General features: G+C 36.9%; 2 protein-coding genes across 2 annotated transcripts; both read left to right on the forward strand.

Annotated features, from left to right (window-relative positions):
• Positions 1-1,053: 1,053 nt before the first annotated feature.
• LOC110888030 (probable LRR receptor-like serine/threonine-protein kinase At4g37250) lies at positions 1,054-4,369 on the forward strand. The gene is made up of 3 exons (XM_022135577.1): positions 1,054-1,642; positions 3,976-4,059; positions 4,260-4,369. Exons 1-3 carry the CDS (start codon positions 1,054-1,056, stop codon positions 4,367-4,369), a joined length of 783 nt encoding a protein of 260 aa, XP_021991269.1.
• A 2,702-nt stretch (positions 4,370-7,071) lies between these two features.
• Positions 7,072-9,939, forward strand: LOC110888029 (disease resistance protein At4g27190). The gene has a single exon (XM_022135575.1). The coding sequence runs from the start codon at positions 7,072-7,074 to the stop codon at positions 9,937-9,939; it is 2,868 nt and encodes a 955-aa protein (XP_021991267.1).
• The last annotated feature ends 14,146 nt before the right edge of the window (positions 9,940-24,085 follow it).

Genomic DNA, 24,085 nt, shown 5'->3' on the forward strand with positions numbered 1-24,085 from the left:
TTTCATTTTTAACCTGTGGGTCCAAAAAGGTTTCACAGTTGCCATTTTAGTTCATGGGTTAACTTTATCCATTTTTTCTGCTAACGAGAAAGCCAATTTGGTCATTTTGTATGTAATTCTGTTAACTAAAAGGGCAATTCAAACATATAAAATGACCGAATTGGCCTTCTCGTTAACAGAAAAAACAGATGAAGTTAACCCAGTGGACTAAAATGGCAACTGTGAAACTTTTTTGGACCCACAGGTTAAAAATGAAACCTTTGGACTAAACAGACAAAATGGCCCTAACCACAGGGACTAAAATGACATTTAACTCCTTTGTAGAATAAGTTAATTTCATACCTCCTTTCTAAAAGTATCATTTTAAAAACCTGTCATGTCATGTTTCATCGCCATACAAATCATTATATTTAAAATGTTTTCCCCAAAAGGTTAAAAAACGTTTTTGTACGAAAAAAATAATAAGGTTTTTTATTACTCTTTCTTTTTCATAACAATTACTTTTAAATATTAAAATTATAACCTTTTCTCTAAATAAAACGAATCTTGGTTTTAAAGACACTTTCTGACTAGTCTTTTATTATAGAGTAAATTTCAAAGTTCGTCCTTTATGTATGTCTAATGTATCAAAGTATGTCCTTTATCTTTAATAACCTCAGAAAACATCCTTAATGTTTGAAAAACCAGTCAGGTTATGTCCTTTACCCTAAACCTTGTTTGTTTTCCCAGTTAAATCAGGTCATGTGAGAAGCACATGAGGGTATATTGGTCTTTACCTTAATAAAAACCCTAAACTCTACTATCATCTTCTCCATCCCAACGTAACTGATCTACAGCCCACATCCCAACGTTCTTCTACAAAACACCAAAGAAAACCCTAACAAAATTCAAAATAACTCCTTAAATCTCATCTTACTCCACTACCAACCTCGATTAATCCACCCATCCATCATAAAAATTCAAATTCTCACATCTCCTCCACCGTAACATCTCGTTACATCATGAATCCATAATCATCATCACCATTATCTTCACACATTGAATCCAAACACCATGAATACATACACATTTTCTATCTCTATATCCATCTTCTGCATACTCACCCACATTTCATCATCCTTAACCTCCGACGGCCTCTCCTTACTAGCCCTCAAATCCGCCATTACAACCGACCCAACAAACTCTCTAACCACCTGGTCCGAAACCGACTCCACCCCCTGCCATTGGTCCGGCATCACCTGCAACTCCGCCCACCGTGTCACCGCCGTCTTCTTCCCTCACCGCAACCTCACCGGCTACCTCCCCTCAGAACTCGGCGCCCTTCTCTCTCTAAAACACCTCACTCTCTCTAACAACAACTTCTCTAAACCCATCCCTGATCATTTATTCAACGCCACTAATCTCTTACCCATTGATTTATCACACAACTCCCTCACCGGACCTTTACCGGAAAAAATTAAAAACCTCAAAATGTTAATGTTTTTCGAAACCTTACTAGCCTCGCCGGAACTGTTAACTTGTCGTGGAATGAATTTTCCGGCGAGATTCCGGCGTCTTACGGGCTGTTTCCGGTCATGGTTAGTTTGGATCTCCGGGGTCGCTGGAACCACCGCCGCCGTAGACGACGGCACCGGCTCCGCCGGTTCTCTCTCTCTTTCCTGCCTCCTCTTCTGCTCGATCTCTCTCTCTCTCTCTCACTCTCTCTTGAATATACCAGGTTGTGGTGGTGGTAGGATTGTTAGATAGAGAGAAGAAGGGGGTATGTTGATGTGCAGGTGATTGAAAGATGGAGGTGATTGAAAGATGGAGAAGATGATGGTGGAGTTTAGGGTTTTTATTAAGGTAAAGACCAATATACCCTCATGTGCTTCTCACATGACCTGATTTAACTGGGAAAACAAACAAGGTTTAGGGTAAAGGACATAACCTGATTGGTTTTTCAAACATTAAGGATGTTTTCTAAGGTTATTAAAGATAAAGGACATACTTTGATATATTAGACATACATAAAGGACGAACTTTGAAATTTACTATTTATTATATTTTCATTCATAAACAGGCTTTACGCATTGAAAATTATCGTTTTTTTATGAAAAAAAAAAAAGATAAACCTAGTTTTTGAAAAAAAAAACCCTTAGATTTTATGTATTTAACCCCAAAACCTCACTTTTATTCTTTTATTTCATAGTTTAGTTTTCTTACCTCTTTTATTTTAATATTATTATTATTATTATTATTATTATTATTATTATTATTATATTTAAAATATTTTTTTATAAAATTATTAACAGTTCTATATATTAAAGATACCAAAAGTTTTTCCTTTCTTCAAAAGAAAACATTTACAGCTTATATCTATTTATTAAATCATGTGTGTCAATAAATAAATAAATAAATAAGTAGGTAGCATAATAATTTTATTAAACTAAGAGTTCAGTTAGTGTCTTAGATTGAAACTAAAACGGACACATCAAGCAAAACAAATTAAATTAAACTAGGATTAAGACCCGCACGCGTTGCGGCGTGGATACATCGTGTAAACATTGAATGGATTGGTCCAAACGTTATATGATGCACTAACCATATGAAAACACATATTTCAACGTATCCAGTTGAACTTAATGTAACATGTATAAGCATTGTGATTGGATTAAACGTAAAGTAAATCAAATTCATATCGAACAATCATAACGTATTATATGTGACCCAACTCATACATAGAAAACGTAACGGGTATGAAGGAAAATTTGCACATGTAGTCGAAAGGGGTTAATTAGAGCTTTCAAAAAAAGGGGAGAAAAAGAAACCACAACTTGACTCCACTCGGTTCGAAACAAACTTTACGAAACATACATAAAATAAACACGATATTTGACCTGAATCATTTCCCAAAAAAGTTTACGTCGAAACGTAGAACAACTTGAATTTATACCAAAACGTACATAAAAATATTCACGTAAAAATGGTTTCTTTAAACGAAAACGTATTATATTTACCTGACTTGTCTATGAAAAAAGTTTACATCGGGATGTAGAACAATATGCACGTAAAAAAATAGCTTTTAAGTAAAGGAAGTATAGGGGTAAACCGAAACAAAATATTAGTTATCCTCGGTAACAGGTGAGTCTTGTATGTGTGACAGGGAAATAGCTGCACAGAAAAAAGAAAAAGGATCAGTTATCCTCAACAAAAAGGAAGATCTTACTACGGTCCTGGCCTAAGGATCCTATATCCTACCCTGGGTGTTCCATTTCTTAGGAAAGTGATTTCCATTTGGTTTGGAATCTCTCCTCACAAAGAAAAACTGGTTTCTCCAGTTACTATCATTCTTGGTGACTTTCAGCAATGGATGGGGTTTTTGAGGCTTGTGCTTGAAGAGGAAACGGTGAGACCCGTGGCTGACCAAGTTGTACAAACGGCTTAACTCAGAAAGACCTATGTCTATTCCTTCGTTTTCTATGATGTGATCGAGTGTGTACAGAACTCTTCACACCATTGGCATGGCCTGAATATAGCACAGACCAGTTAGTGTGAAGAAGCTCTGTGTGAACGCCGGGAAAGGGTATATGAAACCTATCTGGAATGGAGCAGCAGGGAAAGTGATCCAGACTTCTTAACAACCACTCTTCATTGAAGAGTCGAATGGCCGGAAGATAGTTCCATCCGGGAAGCAATGACGCAACTGATCAACTTCAGGATCAGTGAAACGACAAAGCTCCATGGAAGGATTCTTGGTGAGGCCCTGACTCTTCGGAGGGCTGTTATGCTCAGGATGCTTGGCAGGGGAGGATCGAGTGGTCATCTTTGCCATGAGATCTTGAAGAAACAGAGAATCAGAAGAAAGAAACTTAGAGAGAAGGAGAGAGGAGATACCTGATGTGATCTTCGAATGAGGATTTAAAGGGGAAGGATGTCGAATTTAAATGCAATTTCCATCCTTATCTCTAATGTTATTTATAATGATGATTATTGCAGGAGGTCTTATCGCTGATGTCACTCTCATAACGGCTAGTCCTGATGTAACGGCTAGTTTCTCGCTAACAACTCGTTCGGATTCAAGTAGAAAATATGACTCATTCAGTTGCATTCAATTCCTCATATTTTGGGGGCAATTGTTAGGGCATGAAGTTTACACTAAGGATCATTTATCCTGAGACTTGGCCTGGATCACGGATCCTTAACGGATAATGCAGGAAGTCTGAGGATCCAGGATCCTTACTATTATTTATGTTTTTAACAATTCTCTCTTGTGTTTTTAGTTTATGATTGCAGGCTCTTGTGGACTGAGTCATTGAGGGAATCTCGGAGGAATATGCTTCTATTTGTGCATGTGAGTGGGGCTGATGACCGTTATGGTGATCGTGGATAGTATGCTTAATTTTCGGAGAGTTAGTTATCAGAATATTTTCTATTCTTTAAGGGGATAATAAGCTATTTTTTGAACACAACTGCACTATTCGAACTCTTTGAAACATATTGGCGAAAACACACACGAACACACTAGAAATCGTTGTATTGAGCTTGTTATCATCCAAAGTTGTAACCTTTTTGTTTAATATAGTTGATAGTGATAGTTCTCACTATCCGATGTTTTTTATGTCGAAGATCATTCATTGATCAAGGGCTTTTTTCTCGTATATATCCTTGTGTTCATTGCTATTTTCATCCAATTATTGTTCATACATTTGTCCATTTAACCAAGCATCCAACCTCACAAAAATCAGAGTTGGTTACATTATCCTTGTGTGATTTTTGACCAAAACATTTATAATGTATAATTTTGTCTAATTTTTGTAACTTCTTTGTCTTCAATCATAAATCATTCAAAAAAATACCCAATTTATTAGGCAGGCGTTTGTAATCATTTTGTAACCTGGAAATCCGTCTCCGGCAAACTTTCAGGCAAAATCTCCGGCAGAGGCATTAGCGGCGACAACATCAATGGCGGCGCCAAACTGGGCAATAGCGGCCCATCTATACCGGCGACCCTTTAGCGGCCACATGTCGCCGCTAAAGGTTAATAGTGGCGACAAAATAGGGCAATGGCGGTGACACCTGGCGCCGCTAAAGGTGCACGTGTCTTGTAGTGCCTAAAGGTAACACATTATAAGAATAAAATTATGTTTTTTTGCAATAATAATAATAATTTTTAGAATTATGTTTTGTTTTTGTATTTCATTGAACACATACACATATACATACACGTACACATACACATAGGGCTGTTCATTTTTATCCAAAACTCGAAACCCGACCCGAATTCAAAGCCACCCGAACCCGAATTAGCGAATATCCGAAAAAAAACGAAACCGACCAACCCAAACTTTAAATGGTTCGGTTATCGGGTTACTTTTTCCCTACCAAAAACCCGAACAACCCGACCCGAAAAACCCGAAACACGAAACCCGAAAAAAAAACCTGAACATTTATTGTTTTTTTATTATAGAGGTGTTTTGGTTTGGAGTCTTTAATATATGAAACATTAAGTTTTGAGACTTTTAAATATTATAATAGCATATTGTCAAATAATGTTTGAACTTTGATGATATTTTTAAAGTAGCAATATGAATTTTCATGATATCTTGTAAAAAAATATTAATTTTTCATTTTACATATAAACCCAAAAACCGAACAACCCGACCCGAACTAACTCGAACCCGAATAACCCAAAACCGACTAACCCGAACTTTAAATGGGTCGGTTATCGGGTCAATTTTTCCTAGATGAACACCCACATAAAGATCTGTTTACTCCATTGGATGCCTGAACATTAATTGTTAAGTATATATGCGACATTGAATCATGAAGATCTTCTTTTATGCGACAATAAGTGAAGACTTAATTTGTGTTTTCAACAAATATGATCATGATCTTTTTTTATATGCAACAAAAAAATTATATAGGAAAGTCAACAAAGCACGTAAAAACCCAATTTCATTAACTTAATTTATAAAAAAAAATTATATTTTAATTTGAAAAAACCTAACGGTAACACATTATAAGAACAAAATTATGTTTTTTGCAATAATAATAATAATTTTTAGAATTATGTTTTTTTTTGTATTTCATTTCTCTATTTTCTAGTTTCGAAAACTATAAATATTAATAAAAGTTGAATTGTATGTATTTATTGTGTGTCTTAAAAAAGTATTAAAAGTTATGCGTGAAGTGGATTATGAACCGAAACCAAACCGAGCCAAAACCGATTAAATAACAGTATGAAACTGGGTTCAGTTGAAAAAACAACCTGAAGTGTGCACGGATAAATTTATTGTGTGTCTTATTAAAACTTATGCGTAAGAAGTGGATTATGAACCGAAACCAAACCGAGCCAAAACCGATTAAATAACAGTATGAAACTGGGTTCAGTTGAAAAAAAAAACCTGAAGTGTGCACCTATAATAGGATAAGGGTCCATTACGGCTCAATTGGAAAATCTGCGGTCCAGCCCAACAAGCCATTTAAAGCGACAGACAGACATACTTGCGGCAATTTAGTTACGGTTATGGCGCACTAGTAACGGTGCAATTTCCATTCTATATGGTGATATGCATTGCCCATTTCATTTCATTTCTTTTTCAATTTCCATTCTATATGGTTTCTATCCGTAGATTCCTCTGTAGTGGTAGGAAATTGTATCGCCATTTTTAGACCTTTGATTTAAGTTTTCGATGTCATGCAGCGAATAGAAGTCATGGGAGGAAGGATCCATGTAGCTTCTGTAGTGTCATTCTTGCTTAGAATATGCAAAATTTGTTTTTTTTCAGAATCCATTAATTGTAACGTATATAGATTAACAAGAACAAGAGTACCAGCAGTCCCGTCGTTTAACATCTTCCATATGTGTAGGAGTTTTCTAGGAATTTAAGGTATAATTATACATGGAGAAAACGCCATTTTTTTGTTTTTGTGGTCAAAAACAAAATTTGATGTGTCTGAATGATGTGTCCTTTGTTAACTTCAAATTGGTACCAAACTATGTCCCCTTATATAGTCATTCTTCACTGCCATTGTTTGGGGCTCCGGTTGCTAGCTTTATAACTGTAAACACAGTTAAGTTGATATTTATCCATGGATGGTCTTGTGGTTGATGGTGCAAAATCAGTTTTTAAGTTCATCTGTTCAAGAATAATAACTGTTTCCAAATATGAAGAAAACGTTGTTGAACTCCGGGAAGAGTATGCAAACCTCACAACCAAAAAGATGGCAATTGAAGAAGATGTCACCTTGGCGAAACTGGAAGAGAAAGTTCCAAAACCACAAGTATATGAATGGTTGAGCAAGGTTTCTCGAGCAGAAGATGATGTAAGGTCAGTGCTAGAGACGGCTGATCAATATGCTAATGGCCGGGACTCCAAAATGATGCATCGCTGGGCAGTGGCAAAGAAACTCAATGCGGTAAGAGAACTAAATTCTGTTAGTTTTGATTCAGTCGCCCCTGAAAGAAGCTCTCCAATGAAAGCCGTGGTGGAAATGGCAGTGCCACCACTTGTCGGACAGGGGCCAGCATCCGATTTGAAGCAGCTTTTGGAAATCCTGAACAGGGATGATGTAAGAAGGATTGCTGTTTGGGGGAAGGGTGGCATAGGGAAGACAACTTTGGTCAAGAACTTGAACAATGAGCTGCGTGTTTCCTCCCAAAATTCGTTTGATATTGTCATCTGGGTTCAAGGTTCCAGTTCAGTGGATTTGAACACAATTCAGTCTCAGATTGCCAAGAGAATTCATCTAAAAGTGGACCCAGGTGACACCACTCACGTCATAGCTAGCAGAATTCTTCGAAGACTGAAGCTGAGAAGGAAGACCCTCCTGATTCTTGATGACGTCTGGGAAAAGATTGATCTCGATGCTGTGGGTGTTCCATCATGGGATCCCTGCTGTACGATTCTTTTAACTACTCGATCTCGTGAAGTTTGCAGGGACATGGCTGTTGATGTTCCTTTTCAGTTAAATCTTATGAATGAAGAAGATGCTTGGAATCTTTTCGTTCAAAGTGCTGGACCAGTACTTGATTCAAACTGTATAGAATCTGCGGCAAGGAAAATTGTTGCGGGTTTCAATGGGTTACCATTGGCAATCAAGACTCTTGGAAACTCAATGAGGGACAGACCTCAGATCCAGTTGTGGCAAAACGCGCATCTTATGTGGCGATGCTCATCACCCTTGTTCAAGAACATTGAGAAAGAGATATTTGGGACTCTAGCAACAAGTTATTACTCATTACCACGTAAGATTCTAAAGCAATGCTTTCTGTTTTGTTCTTTATACCCAGCAAGCTGTTCAATAGATGTTGGTGAACTAATCCAATGTTGGGTATCTGATGGTTTAATCAATGAAAACCAAAGTGTCGAGAAGGCATACTATGATGGGGTTGCTTCGGTTGAATACCTGAAGGACTCGTGCCTACTGGATCATGACTCAGAAGGAACCGTGAAGATGCATGACATATTTCGTGACTTAGCCATTCTTCTGTCTCAGAGTCAAGAACTGTCGTATGGGTTTCACACTCAATCCGACCATCCATTTTATCAGATGCCAAACAAGTTTTCCAAAAGAGTTTCTTTCGTACGTTGCGGGATCAAAAAGCTGCCAGAATTTCCTGTGTATTCCCAGCTGACTGTCCTTTTTCTCCAAGGCAATCCTATACAGAAAATCCCAGATGGGTTCTTTTACAATCTTATCTCTTTAAGGGTACTGAATTTAAGCGATACTCGAATTACTTCTTTGCCCCAATCTTTTCTGTGCCTTTGTGAACTGCGTTCTCTCTTTCTTAGAAACTGTTCTATAAAAAACCTCCCTTCTCTTGACTCTCTTTGTAAACTCTTAGTTCTTGACCTTTCTAGCACCCGAATAAAAGCTCTTCCTAAAGGGTTTGGATGTTTACATAGTTTAAGACAGCTAAACTTGTCAGGCACACCCGTTTTGAATAAAATAGTAGCTGGAAGCATATCAGGGCTATCAAGTCTTGAAACTCTAGATATGTCTTTTAGTTCTTATAACTGGAACCCAAAGACGGATGCAGATCAAAAAGCAACATTTGATGAGTTATTATCACTGGAACACCTATCAGTCCTTCAAATAAGACTGGACTCGGTTAAGTGTCTTGAATCTGCATCTTTCTGGCTTAAGAAATTAACAAGATTCAACATCCAGATTAGCCCATGGAGCCATGACTCAAACCATCACGTTCTCAAACACAATGAAAAACGATTGGTTCTTAGAGGAGTTGATCTCCTGCAAGAAGACCTTCGAGATCTTCTACACAACACAAGTTCTCTGTCTGTGTTAACGTGTGTAGGCATGAATCGGAGACACTTGCTTAGCCTATCATCTTTGATATCACTTACTATATCAAATTGCAATGATATAACACGTTTAATAAGCAAGGAAAGAAGTTCCAAGGAAATGTTTCCAAATCTGCAGCACTTGGTTCTCGATCATTTGCGAAGTTTAGAGACAATTGTTGAGGGGATCATCCCAAGAGGCAAATGCCTAAAGAATCTGACAACAATTCAAGTTTTGGATTGCCCAATGTTAAAAGGAGTGGTATCTTATTCAATGCTTCGTCATGTGAAAAAACTTGAAGAAATTAAGGTAAGTGGTTGTGAAAATATGTCTTGCATCATCGAATCTGGCGAGCATACAGAAACTCTGCCTAATTTAAGGGTGTTAGAGATAAGCAACATGGTCAACTTGAGGTCTATCTGTGTTGGTACATCAGTTTGCCCAGTGTTGCAGCAGATTAAAGTTTTTCATTGCTCCCGGTTAAAGAATCTTCCTCTATCAATCTCCAAAGCCTGCAGCCTGAAAAAGATTGAAGGTGATATTAAGTGGTGGAATAGTTTAATATGGGATGATGATGAAATAAAGAACTTCTTTCAGCAACACTTTCAATCATGCCCTGGGGAGAACTGCACAAGAAAGAGAAAATACAAGTAAGAATGTTATTTAGAGCATTGCCATTGCTTTTTGTTAATTTCTTTTTAACTCTTTGTAGTTGGCATTGATTTGATATTATTAATAAAAAAAAAACATTAATAAGACAGAGTTGTTTTATATTTCAGTTTCATACACCACATGCCTGCTAAAATTAATTAACTTTCATTTGTTTCAAACTCTCACATAGGATCACAATTTTTTAGCATAAAATTTGGGGAAATATTGAGGAATTAAAAACTGAAACTATAAGATAAAGGTGGCAAGATAAGGGAAGGGGTCAAACGGGTTGGTTACTTAAACCACCTCGTACACACCCGTATTGTCATAGGGTTTGTGATTTAAGGTCGGTTCACCACAAGTAAATATCAACTTACTATGGTTTTCTGATGAAGACTCAAGACCGTTGATTTTCTATCCTTGAATGTTTTCATTCCATTGATTGCCTCTTAAAACGTCATAGATTTCCAATTTGCAGACTGTTCGATTGATACCAAAATCAGAATATACCTAGTACATAACCTAATAACTTTTTATATGTTTCTTGTCTTCGTGGGTGGTTCCAAGGCTGGTGGTCTTGGTAATTAGTAGATTGATTTTAGCTGCAAACGTGTTAATCGAATTCGACCTCTAACTGTTTAACTCTAGCTTCTCGTACTCAATCCACCCCTATGTATCAAGTCTTTAACTCTTCCTAGTTTTCTCTCGCAATTACAAACTTAGCCAACTCAAATACGAGTTCTTCTGGAATAACCTAAAGTAATAAAGATACTGCCATGTCATCCTTTTTGGTGCCAACTTGTTTGGCTCCGGATTCAAGTGCTTGAAGTATCACATGCACTTTGAATACTGCCCTAATTCAGATTGCCCAGATGTTGTAATTAGTTGCAGTCGACATCTGCCAACTTCAGAGTTATGGTATTTTGATCTTTGACACTAAGCGCTACTCGTCCACCACCTCCCTTAGCCATTGATTTCTTCTTTGCCCGGCTATACATTAGTGGTGTGTTGGAACCCTCATCTAGTCCTTCGGAACGCTTACTTCATGACTAGTCTTGAATAACTCTCATAACTAAGAACTAGATGCTTCAACAGAATCATGAGCACATGCTTACTACCACCGCTAGCATGCAAACCCCAGCCGTGAGCAGCCTGCCCACAGCCTATCCTTGGTATATCTCCCTGCGGGTATGCACTTCAAGCACGGCCCTTACCTTGGCTATGGCTAAGGACTGCGATCATCTCTGCTTATTGTTCAAGGTTCTAAGTGTAATATTGCAGGGACCTAAGTGTAAGTTATTTGTGTCCAGATATATAAGCGAAGCATTAGGGTTTCGCTGTTAGAGAGTTTGTTATTTTCGTTGTTTGTTTTCGTTTGGTTCTCTCTCGAATAGTTAGGGGTTCCTTCTTGTTTGAATCCTGCGTGATTCTGCTTTTCTATGTATGTTCGTCAACTGATTGTGTCATTAGTTGATTGTATTGAACACTTATTCATTCTAGATCTTACAAGTTGTAAGATTGGAGAGTTTCTGGGGGGGAATCATTTTGGTTTGGGTTAATAAGAGCTTTGTCTACGTTTTTTCGCTATATTTGGTGTTCCTGTTATTTTTCCTTGTTCATACCATGGCTGTTTACATGGTATCAGAGCTATCTTAGAGCTCTTGTGTCTGTTCTTGGGTTATCCGCTGCGTGATTTTGGGTTGAATCTGCTTATCAGATTGTTAGGGTTCTTTTATCTTGAAGAACTCTATGGATCTGAAGATTGGAAGGTGTGCCGGAACGGATCTGGTGTGATTGAAACCCTAGCTAGGGTTTGGTGGTTCTTGTGGAAGAAGATCTTGTGGACTGAGGGCTTCTACTCTTTGTGTTGGTCTCTGAAATTTTAAATTTCAGGGCAAACTGACCAGGAGTGTGGGATTTCTTTCTGATTTGTTCTTTGTAACCCTAGAAGGTTACGAGACAGATCTGCTTGGAGGGAGTTAAACGCTCTTGTGAGATCTTTCTAACTCTTATCTTCTTTATTTTGTGTATTTTGTTATTGATTTAGTTGATGTCGGTGTAGAAAGGACCGGTTTAGTTGTTGATTGTTTTTAGTTGATGCAGGGGTAAAAAGGACCGATTTATTTGTGTTTTTGCTTGCTGTTAAGTTGTGTTATGTGTTTGTTGTTGTTCCTATTTTTTATCTGTTCATATTGTATTGTGTTTGTTGGTTGTTGTTAGTGGTTGGCACATGTCTTATGCTTGTCCTGGCACCTTTAGAGTGATGAACCAGGAATCTGGCCTCTGATACAGTTTGCTGGTTGTAGATTTTCTTGTCTGATTTTGGTTTGTTGGTCTTCTTGACTGTTGTTTGATTGTTCTTTTGTTTGTTTGCTGGTTGTAAGTCTTCTTATCTGTTATTGGTTTGTTGGTCTTCTTGGCTGTTGTTGTTTGTTTGATCTTCTATTTGTTTACTTGTTATCTGGTCATTATGGGTGATGATACTGGTACTTCTGCCACTCTTATTAGTGAATTAGATATTGGTAACCCGTTATATTTACACCCTAGTGACTCTAGTGCATTAACCATTGTTAATATAAAACTAAAAGGAACTGAGAATTATGCTGTGTGGTCAAGTGCTATGAAATTGGCATTAGAAGCTAAGAATAAGTATGGTTTTATTGATGAAAAATGTGTTAAGTCTGAGGATGATGATGTCTTAGCTAAGCAGTGGGATAGGTGTAACTCTGTAGTGCTTACATGGTTATTAAACTCTGTTTCAGAAGAATTGTTTTTGGGGCAAGTTTTTTCAAAACTTGCCTCTGAAGTCTGGATTGATTTGAAGGAGACCTATGATAAGGTTGATGGTGCAGTTGTATATGATTTGTATAAAAAGTAAATAATATTTCACAAAATGGTTCTACTGTTGCTGAACATTATAATAAACTAACTACCATGTGGAAACAATTTGATGCTATGTTGCATCTACTGTCACACCCCAACCGATGGCGGAATCATCGGGGCATGGCACTGAGCGAAACAGATTGTCCAGAAGTTTCCATAACAATTATCATTACCAATCAATTTAAAGTAACATGTCCCATACCATGTCTCAAAAGGTAAACAAATTATTACAGACAAAATCTAGGCAAATAGTTCTATTCCGTCAACTCAGATTTTACAAAATTACCCAATTGTTTATCTGCTTCTAGAGACTCTTGATTTCAGATCTACAGATAACTGTTTGTTGGCCTCTAGAAGCTTATTCTAGCCTCGCTTTCCTAGCAGATAAGCATCCTAATTACCTGTCACATACGTTAAAATAAAAGTCAATACACATAGTGTAAAGGCAAGTATACAAGTTTGATAATAGCACATAGAGTTCGAAATAGTTTACGCACAACCAGCACGTACACGAAGGAAAACGAAGCATGTTAATTATCGACATGAACCTACCGATACCAATGACTACGGGTTGACTGCCCAAGGCAGTTCGTAATACAGGATCACCACTGTAATCCATGCAAATAATTGTCCTTAACAACCCCCGGGTGAACGGGTGCTGAGTCCAAACTATAGTACTATCGTCGTTAAGGCAGGTAGACAGCATTCCATGTGTAAACATAACAAACAAGCATTCATTAAGTCACGTATAACATGCGGTAACGGTTAGCGTTTAAAATATTGCGTAGTGTGTTTGATGTGATTTCGTATAAGTAACGTACGTAACACCCAAAAGTGCTCCAAGCAAAAAGGGATCGAATATACTCACAGCGGTTGATGGATTGAAGGGAGCGCTTGAGAGTAAGGTTAGCCTGAACAGTTCGATAGCATAATGGTAAGTGGCACGTAAAACGAAAATGAGTGTTGATGGGTCGAATGGCAGTTTGGTCAGATGGTAATCCGATCGGACGGCCAATTCGTGCGGATGATGATCCGTTCGGATGGTTATCCGGTCGGGTGGTATTCCGGTCGGATGACCATTCGAGTGGATTGTTTCTTCCCATGAGAAGGATATGTTTGTGTATGATGGTTTGACTTTTGAAGTTTTTGTTGTAGCGCTTGAAAACATTGAAGTATCTCTACCCTTCAGGTCGGTCGATCGGACGGTTGTTCGATCGGACAGCAACCCGATAAGTTGACACTTTAGTGGGAACAAGTTCACAACAGGTTGTCACTCGATCGAACAACAGTCTGGTCGGGTGGCATCACTAGTGCATTGAATATGTTGAAAATCGATTAAGTGTTAAAGTCAAGTATCTCATGATTCGAAGAGTAATCCGGTCGAATGGTAGTCCGATCGGATAGCAATTCATTCAATACTCAATCTTTAATAAGGTTGATTAAGTGTCGGACCCAAAGTGTCGGTCGTTCGGACGGCCAGTCGCTCGGATGGCTGTCCGGTCAGATAGCACTCCGTGCTGGTCGTTCCATTCGTCTTTTACTTGGTCGTTTTGATTGTTTGTAGTTTTATCGAGACGTTTTGACAACGTTTCAACCAAGAGAACCCCGTCTCGAACCTAGTGACCTGAACGAACAGGAATCACCCGACGTTCAATCAGTTAACCGGTTCAAGTCGGTCGTTCTCGATTAACCCGAAGTTGGTAGCCTCGTGGATAGGATCTAGATCTTGAGCCAACACATCACTGAGAACAAGTGGAGGTTAGAACTAGATCCGATCCTACCGGTTTTGAGTGTGTTGAGTGTAAAAGAGTTGAAAGAAAGTTGGAAAACCTTCTTTCAATCCCTTTCATCGTGAATATGTTTAGATCTATGAAAGATCTTTGTTTATTTATGTGGAAATCGGTTAGATTCAAGTTGTTCTTGAAGGATTGAGGCCAAAACATGAAGTTCTTGAAGAACACCATGATGACGTCATCATAGAACACTCGAATCTTGGTGATTTCATTGTTAAAAGTTAAAAGCTAAAAGATAGAAAGGTGTAGGAGTGCGTGTAGATCAAGGAAGAACAAGATTTAGAGCGAGATCTTACCAGATTTGAGAGAAATCGAAGAAAAGGTGAAGAACACGAGCTGCTCGGACAGAGGATTTCCAAAAGTAGAAAGTTTGAAGTGACATGGGTATTTATAGGATTCCAAAAGAGGAAAGGGTGGGTCAGTAGGATGACACCACACCCGGATGTTAGGTCGGTCGGATGGCACACCGACCGGATGGCAGCCCGGTCGGATGGCAATCCGGCCGGCTAGCATCTGGTTCGAGTACGCGGCGTGACGATTTTTGATATTTCGATTTCGATTGCGAGTGATGAGAATGCGATAGATTTTCCTATTCAAATTACTTTTAATCCCAACTACTCATATCGAGCACTGTCTCTTCTCCACTAATTATCATGCTATATCAACATATGATCATCCTTAATTTCGTATTCGTTTTGCGATTGCGATTCGATTGCGATGAGTTCGATTGTGATTCGATTGATTACCACATAACACAAATAAACACGCACAAGTAACACATAAGGCGCACACACACGTATAATAATCACCAAAATGCGTAGTTCGAGTTTGCGAGCGCGTTGTTGATTAGATTAGATTAGTTAGCGTTTAATTAACTTTATCGAATTGTTACTTCCTATTATTCACAGTCGTAAAGCGATTCGTAGCGATAAATATTCGATTACTGCGATTTTAATGGTTACTCCACATAATACAACTAATGTAAAACACAAAATAGACCATATACAGTCAAAGAAGTCAAAACAGAAATTGAGCAAGGAGAGACAGTTTGCAATTAGCAATCTTTTCTCCCTTTGACTTCAATCTTGACTTTGACTTTGACTTTCGAAACACGGGGTGTTACATCTACCCACATGTTCATGTAAAGCAGTAAAAGATTATAATGACTTTACCACTTTGATAAAGTTAATGCAGTTTTTAATGGGTTTAGATGATGTATATCAACCAGTTAGGATAAATTTGTCAACCAGAGAACCATTTCCGTCTGTCAAGGTTGCTTTTTCAATCATATCCAGAGAATAGTCTCATAGGTTATCTAGCAATGGTTCTAAGGGTCAAAATGTTTCTTTTGTGTCTAGAACTATTTAGTCTTATGATTCAAAAAAGAGGATAACTAGGGGTCCCAATCCAAGTTTAAAATGCACTAATTGTAATATGTTGGGCCACATTGTTGATAGATGTTTTGAGATAATAGATTATCCACAGGGTTTTAAAAGAAGGGTTGGAAATCAAGGGAACATGGGTAATACTAGTTATAATAACTTTAATAATGGAAAGTCTAATTCTACTTCTAGTGTTCCTGTCATGCCATTTACATCTGAACAGATTTCCAAAACTTCTTAACTTGGTCAATGAAAAGGAGAAGAGTGTGTCTGATCCTCCAGTGTCTAATATGGGAGGTAAGTCTATTAGTGTGGAAAATAATTTTGTTTTTCATAGTGTGAATTGTTCTAGTGTAGTTGATCATGAATTTAGTTTTAATTGGGTCATAGATTCTGGTGCTAATCAGCATATGTTTATGACTGATAAAGACATGTATGATTGTGTTGATGTGTCTAAATATGATCTTAAAGTATCTCACCCTAATGGAACAAGTGCTAAAGTTACTAAAATTGGAAATATTAAACTTGCAGAAGGAGTTATTTTGTATGATGTGTTTTTTATTTCTAGTTCTAATGTGAATTTTGTATCTGTTCATAAACTTGCTAGGGATAATAAGTTAATTGTTAAGTTTGATGAGAACACTTGTTGTATTCAAGATTTGAATTCAAGGAAAGTCTTGGTGATTGGTAGACAACACAATGGATTGTTTTTTTTTTGTGAATAGAAATGGTAATGTTTCAAATATGTCTTTTAATTTTTTTTTTCTTTATAGCCTAGTGGCATCTTGGGGGTGGGATAAGATTTTGGGACCAATAGGTCCTGGGTTCGATTCCCACAAGGGGGGTTTTTTCAATGTTTATTGGGTTTCCTCCTGAATTGGTGTATAGGCATTATGCCTAGTGGAGATGGAAATGATCCGGTGGTTCCGTTGGTGGCACGATGATACTCCAGTGGTCCGTCACTGATCCAAATTTGTCGTTCAAAAAAAATGTGTTTTAATAGTTTGACAAATACTAATTTGTGGCATAGTAGACATGGTCACCCTTCAAAATAAGTTCTAGGCATTTTAAAAGATAGTCTTGAAAGTGGTGTTATTGAGGATTTGTCTTGTGAAGTGTGTCATGTGTCCAAACAAGGTGGGGTTCCTTTTCCTTTCAGTGAACATAAAACCAATAGTGTTGGAGAAATAATTCATTTAGATGTTTGGGGACCTATAGAGTTGTGAGTAGGGAAGGATTTAAGTATTTCTTAACTGTTGTTGATGACTATTCTAGAACTGTTTGGTGCTATATGTTAAAAACAAAAAGTGAGGTTTATGATAATATTGTAAGTTTCTATGAGTTGTTACTCACTCAGTTTCATAAAAAATTAAATGTTTTAGAAGTGACAATGGAACTGACTTTATTAACTCACAAATGAACAGTTTTTGTAAATCAAAATGTATAATGCACCAAACTACTTGTACTTATACACCGCAACAAAACGGTGTGGTGGAAAGAAAACATCGGCATCTTTTAAACATGGCAAGATCAGTGTTGTTTCAAGGGGGGTTGCCTTTAAAATTTTGGTCAGATTGTATATTAACTGTAGTTTACTTAATTAACAGGATTACATCCTCTGTGCTTCTAGGTAAGAGTCCTTATGAACTTGTGCATGGCTTCAAACCCTCTCTTAGTCACTTGAGGAATTTTGGATGTTTATGTTTTGGAACTATTTTAAATGAAAATGATAAGTTTTCCTATAGAGCAAATAAATGTGTTTTAATTGGATATTCTAATGTTAAGAAATGGTATAAGTTGTGGAATTTAGATGATAAAGTTGAATTCTATTCACGAGATGTCAAGTTTTATGAAAATATATACCCTTTCAAATCTAAAGTTAGTAATGACACAGAAGTGTTTGTTAAGTCTGGTTTAAATACCTTAAATTTTTTTTATAGTTATGAAATGTTAACATCCAATGAATGATTCTGAAAGTATTAGGATAGGTATTCCCAATGATGAAGAGAGGGATTTAGGTTCTCATGAAGTGTCTAGTGATGATCAACAACCTGATCATTCGTCAACAGCTGCCACTTCTAGCCAGGGTCAGACCTTAGAGTCTAGTGTAGTGAGTAGTAGTGATGAGGATTATGGCAGGGTTGAGGACACTAACACTTTAGATGCTGAGACCAACCCGTCTGAGGGAAATATACCTAGTATTAGAAGGTCTTCTAGGGTTGTGTCTGTTCCAAAGAAGTTAGATGGTTTTGTTTTAGATGGAAAAGTTAAATATGGGATTGATAGAGTTGTGAATTATTCTTGTTTGTCTGTTGACAATATGTGTTATGTGAGTAGCTTAAATAAATCTGTTGAACCAACTAGCTTTAATGAGGCGGTTAAAGATCCCAAGTGGGTTGAGGCAATGAACCTAGAAATGGAAGCCTCATTTAGAAATAAGACTTGGGATCTGGTAGATCTACCTGCTGGTAGAAAACCCATTGGGTGTAAATGGGTGTATAAAATAAAATACAGGTCTAATGGTGAGGTTGAGAGGTATAAAGCTATGCTGGTTGCAAAGGGTTTTAATCAAAGAGAAGGTATTGATTTCGCTGAAACTTTTTCACTGGTGGTTAAAATGGTGACAGTAAGAACTGTTATAAGTCTAGCAGTTGAAAATGGTTGGAGTTTGTTTCAATTAGATATTAACAATGCATTTCTTTATGGGTCTATTACTGAAGATGTATACATGTCTTTGCCGCAAGGTTATTATTCTGAGAATGAAACAAAAGTTTGTAAACTTGTTAAATCTCTTTATGGATTGAAACAAGCCCCTAGAAAATGGAATGAAAAATTGACGAATGTGTTACTTCGTATGGGTTTTGTGCAAAGTGTATGTGATCATTCAATGTTTATTTTGTCTCAAAATTCTATGTTTATTGTTTTACTTGTCTATGTTGATGACATTGTCATGATAGGAAATAATGAGACTGAAATAGGAAAGATAAAAGAAATGTTAAGTAAAAACTTTCAAATCAAAGATTTAGGCTTATTAAGATACTTTCTAGGAATAGAAGTTCTGTATAATAAGTCTGAAATCTGTTTAAATCAGAGAAAATATTGTTTGGAACTGTTGAATGAGTTTGGTTATTTAGGTTGTAAGCCAGTTAATACGCCTATTGAACAAATTCATGTTGTTACTCTTAAAACAAGTCAGAATCAAGAAAAATTAAAGAATGTAACTGGTTATCAAAAATTTATAGGTAAATTAATTTACTTGTCTCTAACTAGACCTGATATCAGTTATGATGTTCAATATTTGAGTGAGTTTATGCATGCTCCTTTAGAGTCTCACTTGCAGATTGCTTTAAGGCTATTGAGATATCTTAAGTTGTCATCTAGTAAATGTTTGTGTTTTAGGAAAGGTAAAAATTTTAAGTTAGAATGTTATGTTGACTCAGACTGGGCAAAATGTTTAGTCACAAGAAAGTCTGTGACAGGTTTTTGTATTTTTTTAGGAGATTCACTAATCTCTTGGAAAAGTAAAAAACAAAGCGTTGTGTCCAGGTCAACTGCTGAAGCAGAATACAGGGCTATGTGTTCTGCTACTTGTGAGCTGTTATGGATTGTAAATATTTTAAAAGAATTAAAAGTTGTTTGTGAATTACCTATAAAGGTATTTTGTGATAGTCAGTCTGCTATTTCCATAGCTGAAAATCCTGTGTTTCACGAACGTACCAAGCATTTTGAGATTGACCTACTTTTTTGAGTGAAAAAGTTGTTGAAGGTGTTGTTGAACCTGATAAAATTGGTTCTGAGAATCAATTAGCTAATATTTTTACAAGGGGGTTAAGTACTGCTCAGCATGAGCTAATATGTACTAAGTTAAAGTTGGTTAATTGGTTCTCCCATTCCCATATGAATGATGGGTGGATGTTAAAATGAAATAAGTCATTCATATGTTGAGAATTAGTTATTGTTTTTTACAAATGTTTGGTTAAGTCTATTTTTGTACAGGTCTTATAATTGGAGGACTTAACTGCAACCTGTAAAGTATCAGGAGGGACTTAAGTGGAATAGAGAAAAGAGTCTAAGGACTGTGATCATCTGTGCTTATTGTTCAAGGTTCTAAGTGTAATATTGAAGGGACCTAAGTGTAAGTTATTTGTGTCCAGGTATATAAGCGAAGCATTAGGGTTTCGCTGTTAGAGAGTTTGTTATTTTCGGTTTTTTTTTTTTCGTCTGGTTCTTTCTTGAATGGTTAGGGTTTTCTTCTTGTTTGAATCCTGCATGATTCTGCTTTTCTGTGTATGTTCGTCAACTGATTGTGCCATCAGTTGATTGTATTGAACACTTGTTCATTCCAGATCTTACAAGTTGTAAGATCGGAGGGTTTCTGGGGGGGGGGATCATTTTGGTTTGGGTTAATAAGAGCTTTCTCCACGTTTTGTCGTTATATTTGGTGTTCGTGTTATTTTTCCTTGTTCATACCATGGTTGTTTACAAATTTGAGGTCACCGAACCGAAAAATCACAATCAAGAAAACGAATTTGGAATAATCCTCCAAAATTATTAACTAAGAAAATAACTCAAAACTCAATTAACATTCTAACCCCAGATCATCAGCTTGATCAGGATTATATATCAATTTGAGGCTAACAATGATACCTAATTATCTAATTACCTAACATAATCCAACTATAACTCTTTTGGACAACCCCTTTACTTTCGTTCGGCCCACTAACCCGAGACTGCATTAGCTCGCGTCCATGGCAACTTTACTAGAGTTCAAGGGCCCAAAACACCATCAAAAAATCCCAATTGTATTAAAATGTTTGATCTTTTACTAATAAAATAGATAAGGCACCCATCTCATTTTCCTAATTACCCTTGGAATTTCACTGCCCCACCACATTAATTGAGGGTTTTTTTTAAACAACAGGAGAACACGTTGTTTCAAACGAATAGATAGCCGCGAAAAACACCAAAAAAAATCCCTCTAGCTTTGTTCATTTAGCTCTTGTAGTTAGAATGAGCATGATTAAATTTAGGATCTCAATTCAAACAAAAAGGTTATTTCAGTTTTGGCTTTTACACTTTCAATTTTCTAGTAAGTTCAAAATCATATTTTACAATTGCCAATCGTTAAAGGTAATCATTTTGACCTAAATATTTTCATCATTTGATTGAAGTCTATGATTTTTTACGTCTAATGTTGATCACTTGTTGAATATACTAATCTATTAAAAAATGATGTTAGCTTATAAGCAATGTTAAACAAAATGAATGAGACTTTCACACTACTCTACCCAATTCCATGTGTTTGTTAATCTAAGGTTTAAATGTTAATCAGTTCTTTTAAGATCTAATGGAAAATACTGTAGGGATCTTGATATACCTGATAATCTAGTAGTGGTTAGAGATGAAGAAGAAGAAGAAGTCATCTTGATTGGTTCCCGTTTAGGGTGAGCAGTTAGGATGGAGAGGGATGATGATAGCAATTAGATCACAAGTTGAATACGAATTCGGTTATTGTAGTGAGGGGGCCGAGATTTAGAGTGTGTATATTTAGGGTTCCCCAATAACCTGTATTTATATGCTTCACCCAAGGGGAAACCCTAATTAACTAGTACGGGCCTCTACGTCCATCAAACAAAACCCAGTTAATTTTATAGGGATATTAAGGTAAATTGATCTGGTTATTAGATAAATGATCAATAAGGGCACCATAAATTATTTATTAAATAATTTACGCTAACATTCTCCCACTTGACCGAGTGATCATTTATTATGAGTATTAGGTAAGCCTGATCAGGAATTAATACTCATTTTAGTTTTAAACCAAAATTGTAGCAGAAAAATACAGTCGTTGAGTCAGTTATTCAACTCAGGACCCCCATTAATCATATTACAATCCCAAATTTAAAACCTAAGCAAAGTAAGGATCAATTTACAAGTAAGCCCTTAAAAGATGATTTGTATAATAATAGTCTTTACGTCATTAGGCTAGCGAAACGTAGTTAGAGACAATCAAATCAAATGAGGAAATTTTTATCATTAAAACGTAAGTAAGTACAATATGCATTTAAATAAGGTCTTTACAAAAGCCCATCTTCAAAACATGTTCTTTGAATACTTTAGGTGGGAGACCTTTAGTCATCGGATCCGCAAGCATATTTTTCGTACTTATATACTCAATACAAAGCTTATTTTCCTCAACACGTTCACGTACGAACAAATACTTTGTATCAAGATATAATCCAGATCCGGTCGAACTGTTACCATTCGAGAAGTTAACGGCAGCTGAGTTATCACAGTAGAGCTTCAACGGTCTAGATATGGAATTAACAACTTTGAGTCCAGTAATCAGATTCTTTAGCAACATTCCATGACAGGTAGCATTATATACAACAATGTATTATGCCATCATAGTGGATGTTGAAGTTAGTTGTTGTTTATGACTCCCCCATGAAATAGGTCCGCCCCGACAAACATAAAGATATACCCTGAAGTGGATTTCTTGTCATCTTTGCATTTAGCAAAGTCAGAATTAGAATAACCAACCACTTCCAAAACGTCACTTCTTCTATAAGTCAGTTTATAGTCTTTCGTCCCCTGAAGATCTCGAAGTACTTTCTTCGCTGCTTTCCAGTAATCAAGGCCAGGATTAGACAGATAACGGCCTAGCATCCCTGTAACATAAGCGATATTTGGACGAGTGCGGACTTGAGCATACATGAGGCTCCCAAGTACTGAGGCATAAGGTATCATTCTTATTTTCGCCTTTTCATCCTCCGTTTTCGGAAATTGACTGAAAATATCTCCTTTAACTACTGGAGCTACAGAGGGAGACCTATGTTGCATGCCATATCAACTAAGGACACGATCAATGTAAGCCTTTTGTGATAAGCCCAAAATTCCATTACTTCTATCTCAGTGTATTTTGTTGCCAATAACGTAAGAAGCCTCTCCGAGATCTTTGATGTCACAGTTATGCGAGAGTAAGCACTTCGATTCATGCAACATATCTGAACTATTACTTGCCAATAGTGTATCATCTACGTAAAGGACAAGTATAGTAAAATTGTTCCCACTCATCTTGAGGTAGGTGCATTGATCCACTTGGTTCTTCATAAAACCTTGCGTCTTCATGACTTCATCAAACTAAAGATACCATTGACGTAATGCTTGTTTCAAACCGTATATGGATTTCTTCAGCTTGTAGACAAGATGTTCTTGACCTTCAGGTTTGAACTCTTCAGGTTGTTTTATGAACACGTCTCCATACAAGTCTTTATTGAGGAAAGCAGTCTTGACATCCATTTGATGCAACTCTAAATCAAAATGAACTACTAGGGCCAAGACGATCCTTAAGGAATCTTTTTGAGAGACAGATGAAGAGGTCTCTTGATAATCTATTCCATCTCTCTGAGTGTAGCCCTTTGCAACCAATCTTGCTTTATATCGTTCAACGCTTCCATCCGAATTTAGTTTTGTTTTGAAACCCCATTTACATCCTACGGGTTTAACGCCATCAGGTAATTCAACCAAATCCCAAACGTCATTTTTCTTCATGGAGTCAAGCTCGTCAATCATAGCTTTGTTCACTGATCACTACTAATGGCTTCATTGTAAGAGATAGGATCGGTAAACTTTCCATCATCTGATACGGCTTCAGCTAGGTAGGTTTCATAATCATCAAAATTAGTAGGCCTTCTCGCCCTAGATGACCTCCTAGGTTGATTCTCAAGGTCCTCGTCGTCAAAGGAGATAGGTAAAGTTTTAGGCTCCTTTTCAGGTGCATGATGCGGTTCAGGACTAGAGTTAGGGGATGACATCTTTTCTTATGACATATGATTTATTTATTCATATAATTATGGATTTATGTACACGATATATAAATATGCTACAAAGTTGTTTGTGTACTAATGTATAAGAATGATGCAACTTGCAGTTTGGAGTGTCGTGTCGTGTCGTTGTGGTTTCTCAAGAGCAAAAAGGTTATAGTCTGGTTTTTCAAAAAAAAAATTAAACTGAGTTCACTATAACCAATGGTTCTAATACCATTCTAATACCAAGCAACACGATTAAGTAAACATGTGTAGAGTTAAA

The sequence above is a fragment of the Helianthus annuus genome, chromosome 11 (assembly GCF_002127325.2).
Source record: "Helianthus annuus cultivar XRQ/B chromosome 11, HanXRQr2.0-SUNRISE, whole genome shotgun sequence".
NCBI classification, from domain to species: Eukaryota; Viridiplantae; Streptophyta; class Magnoliopsida; order Asterales; family Asteraceae; genus Helianthus; species Helianthus annuus.

Excerpts from the sequence above, each read along its gene's own strand:
- LOC110888029 (XM_022135575.1), top strand. The coding sequence starts at position 7,072 with ATGGATGGTCTTGTGGTTGATGGTGCAAAATCAGTTTTTAAGTTCATC.
- LOC110888030 (XM_022135577.1), top strand. The coding sequence starts at position 1,054 with ATGAATACATACACATTTTCTATCTCTATATCCATCTTCTGCATACTC. Across the intron at positions 1,643-3,975 it reads CGACGGCACCGGCTCCGCCG|GAGGTCTTATCGCTGATGTC; the intron begins GTTCTCTCTCTC and ends TGATTATTGCAG. Across the intron at positions 4,060-4,259 it reads AACAACTCGTTCGGATTCAA|TTTATGATTGCAGGCTCTTG; the intron begins GTAGAAAATATG and ends TTGTGTTTTTAG.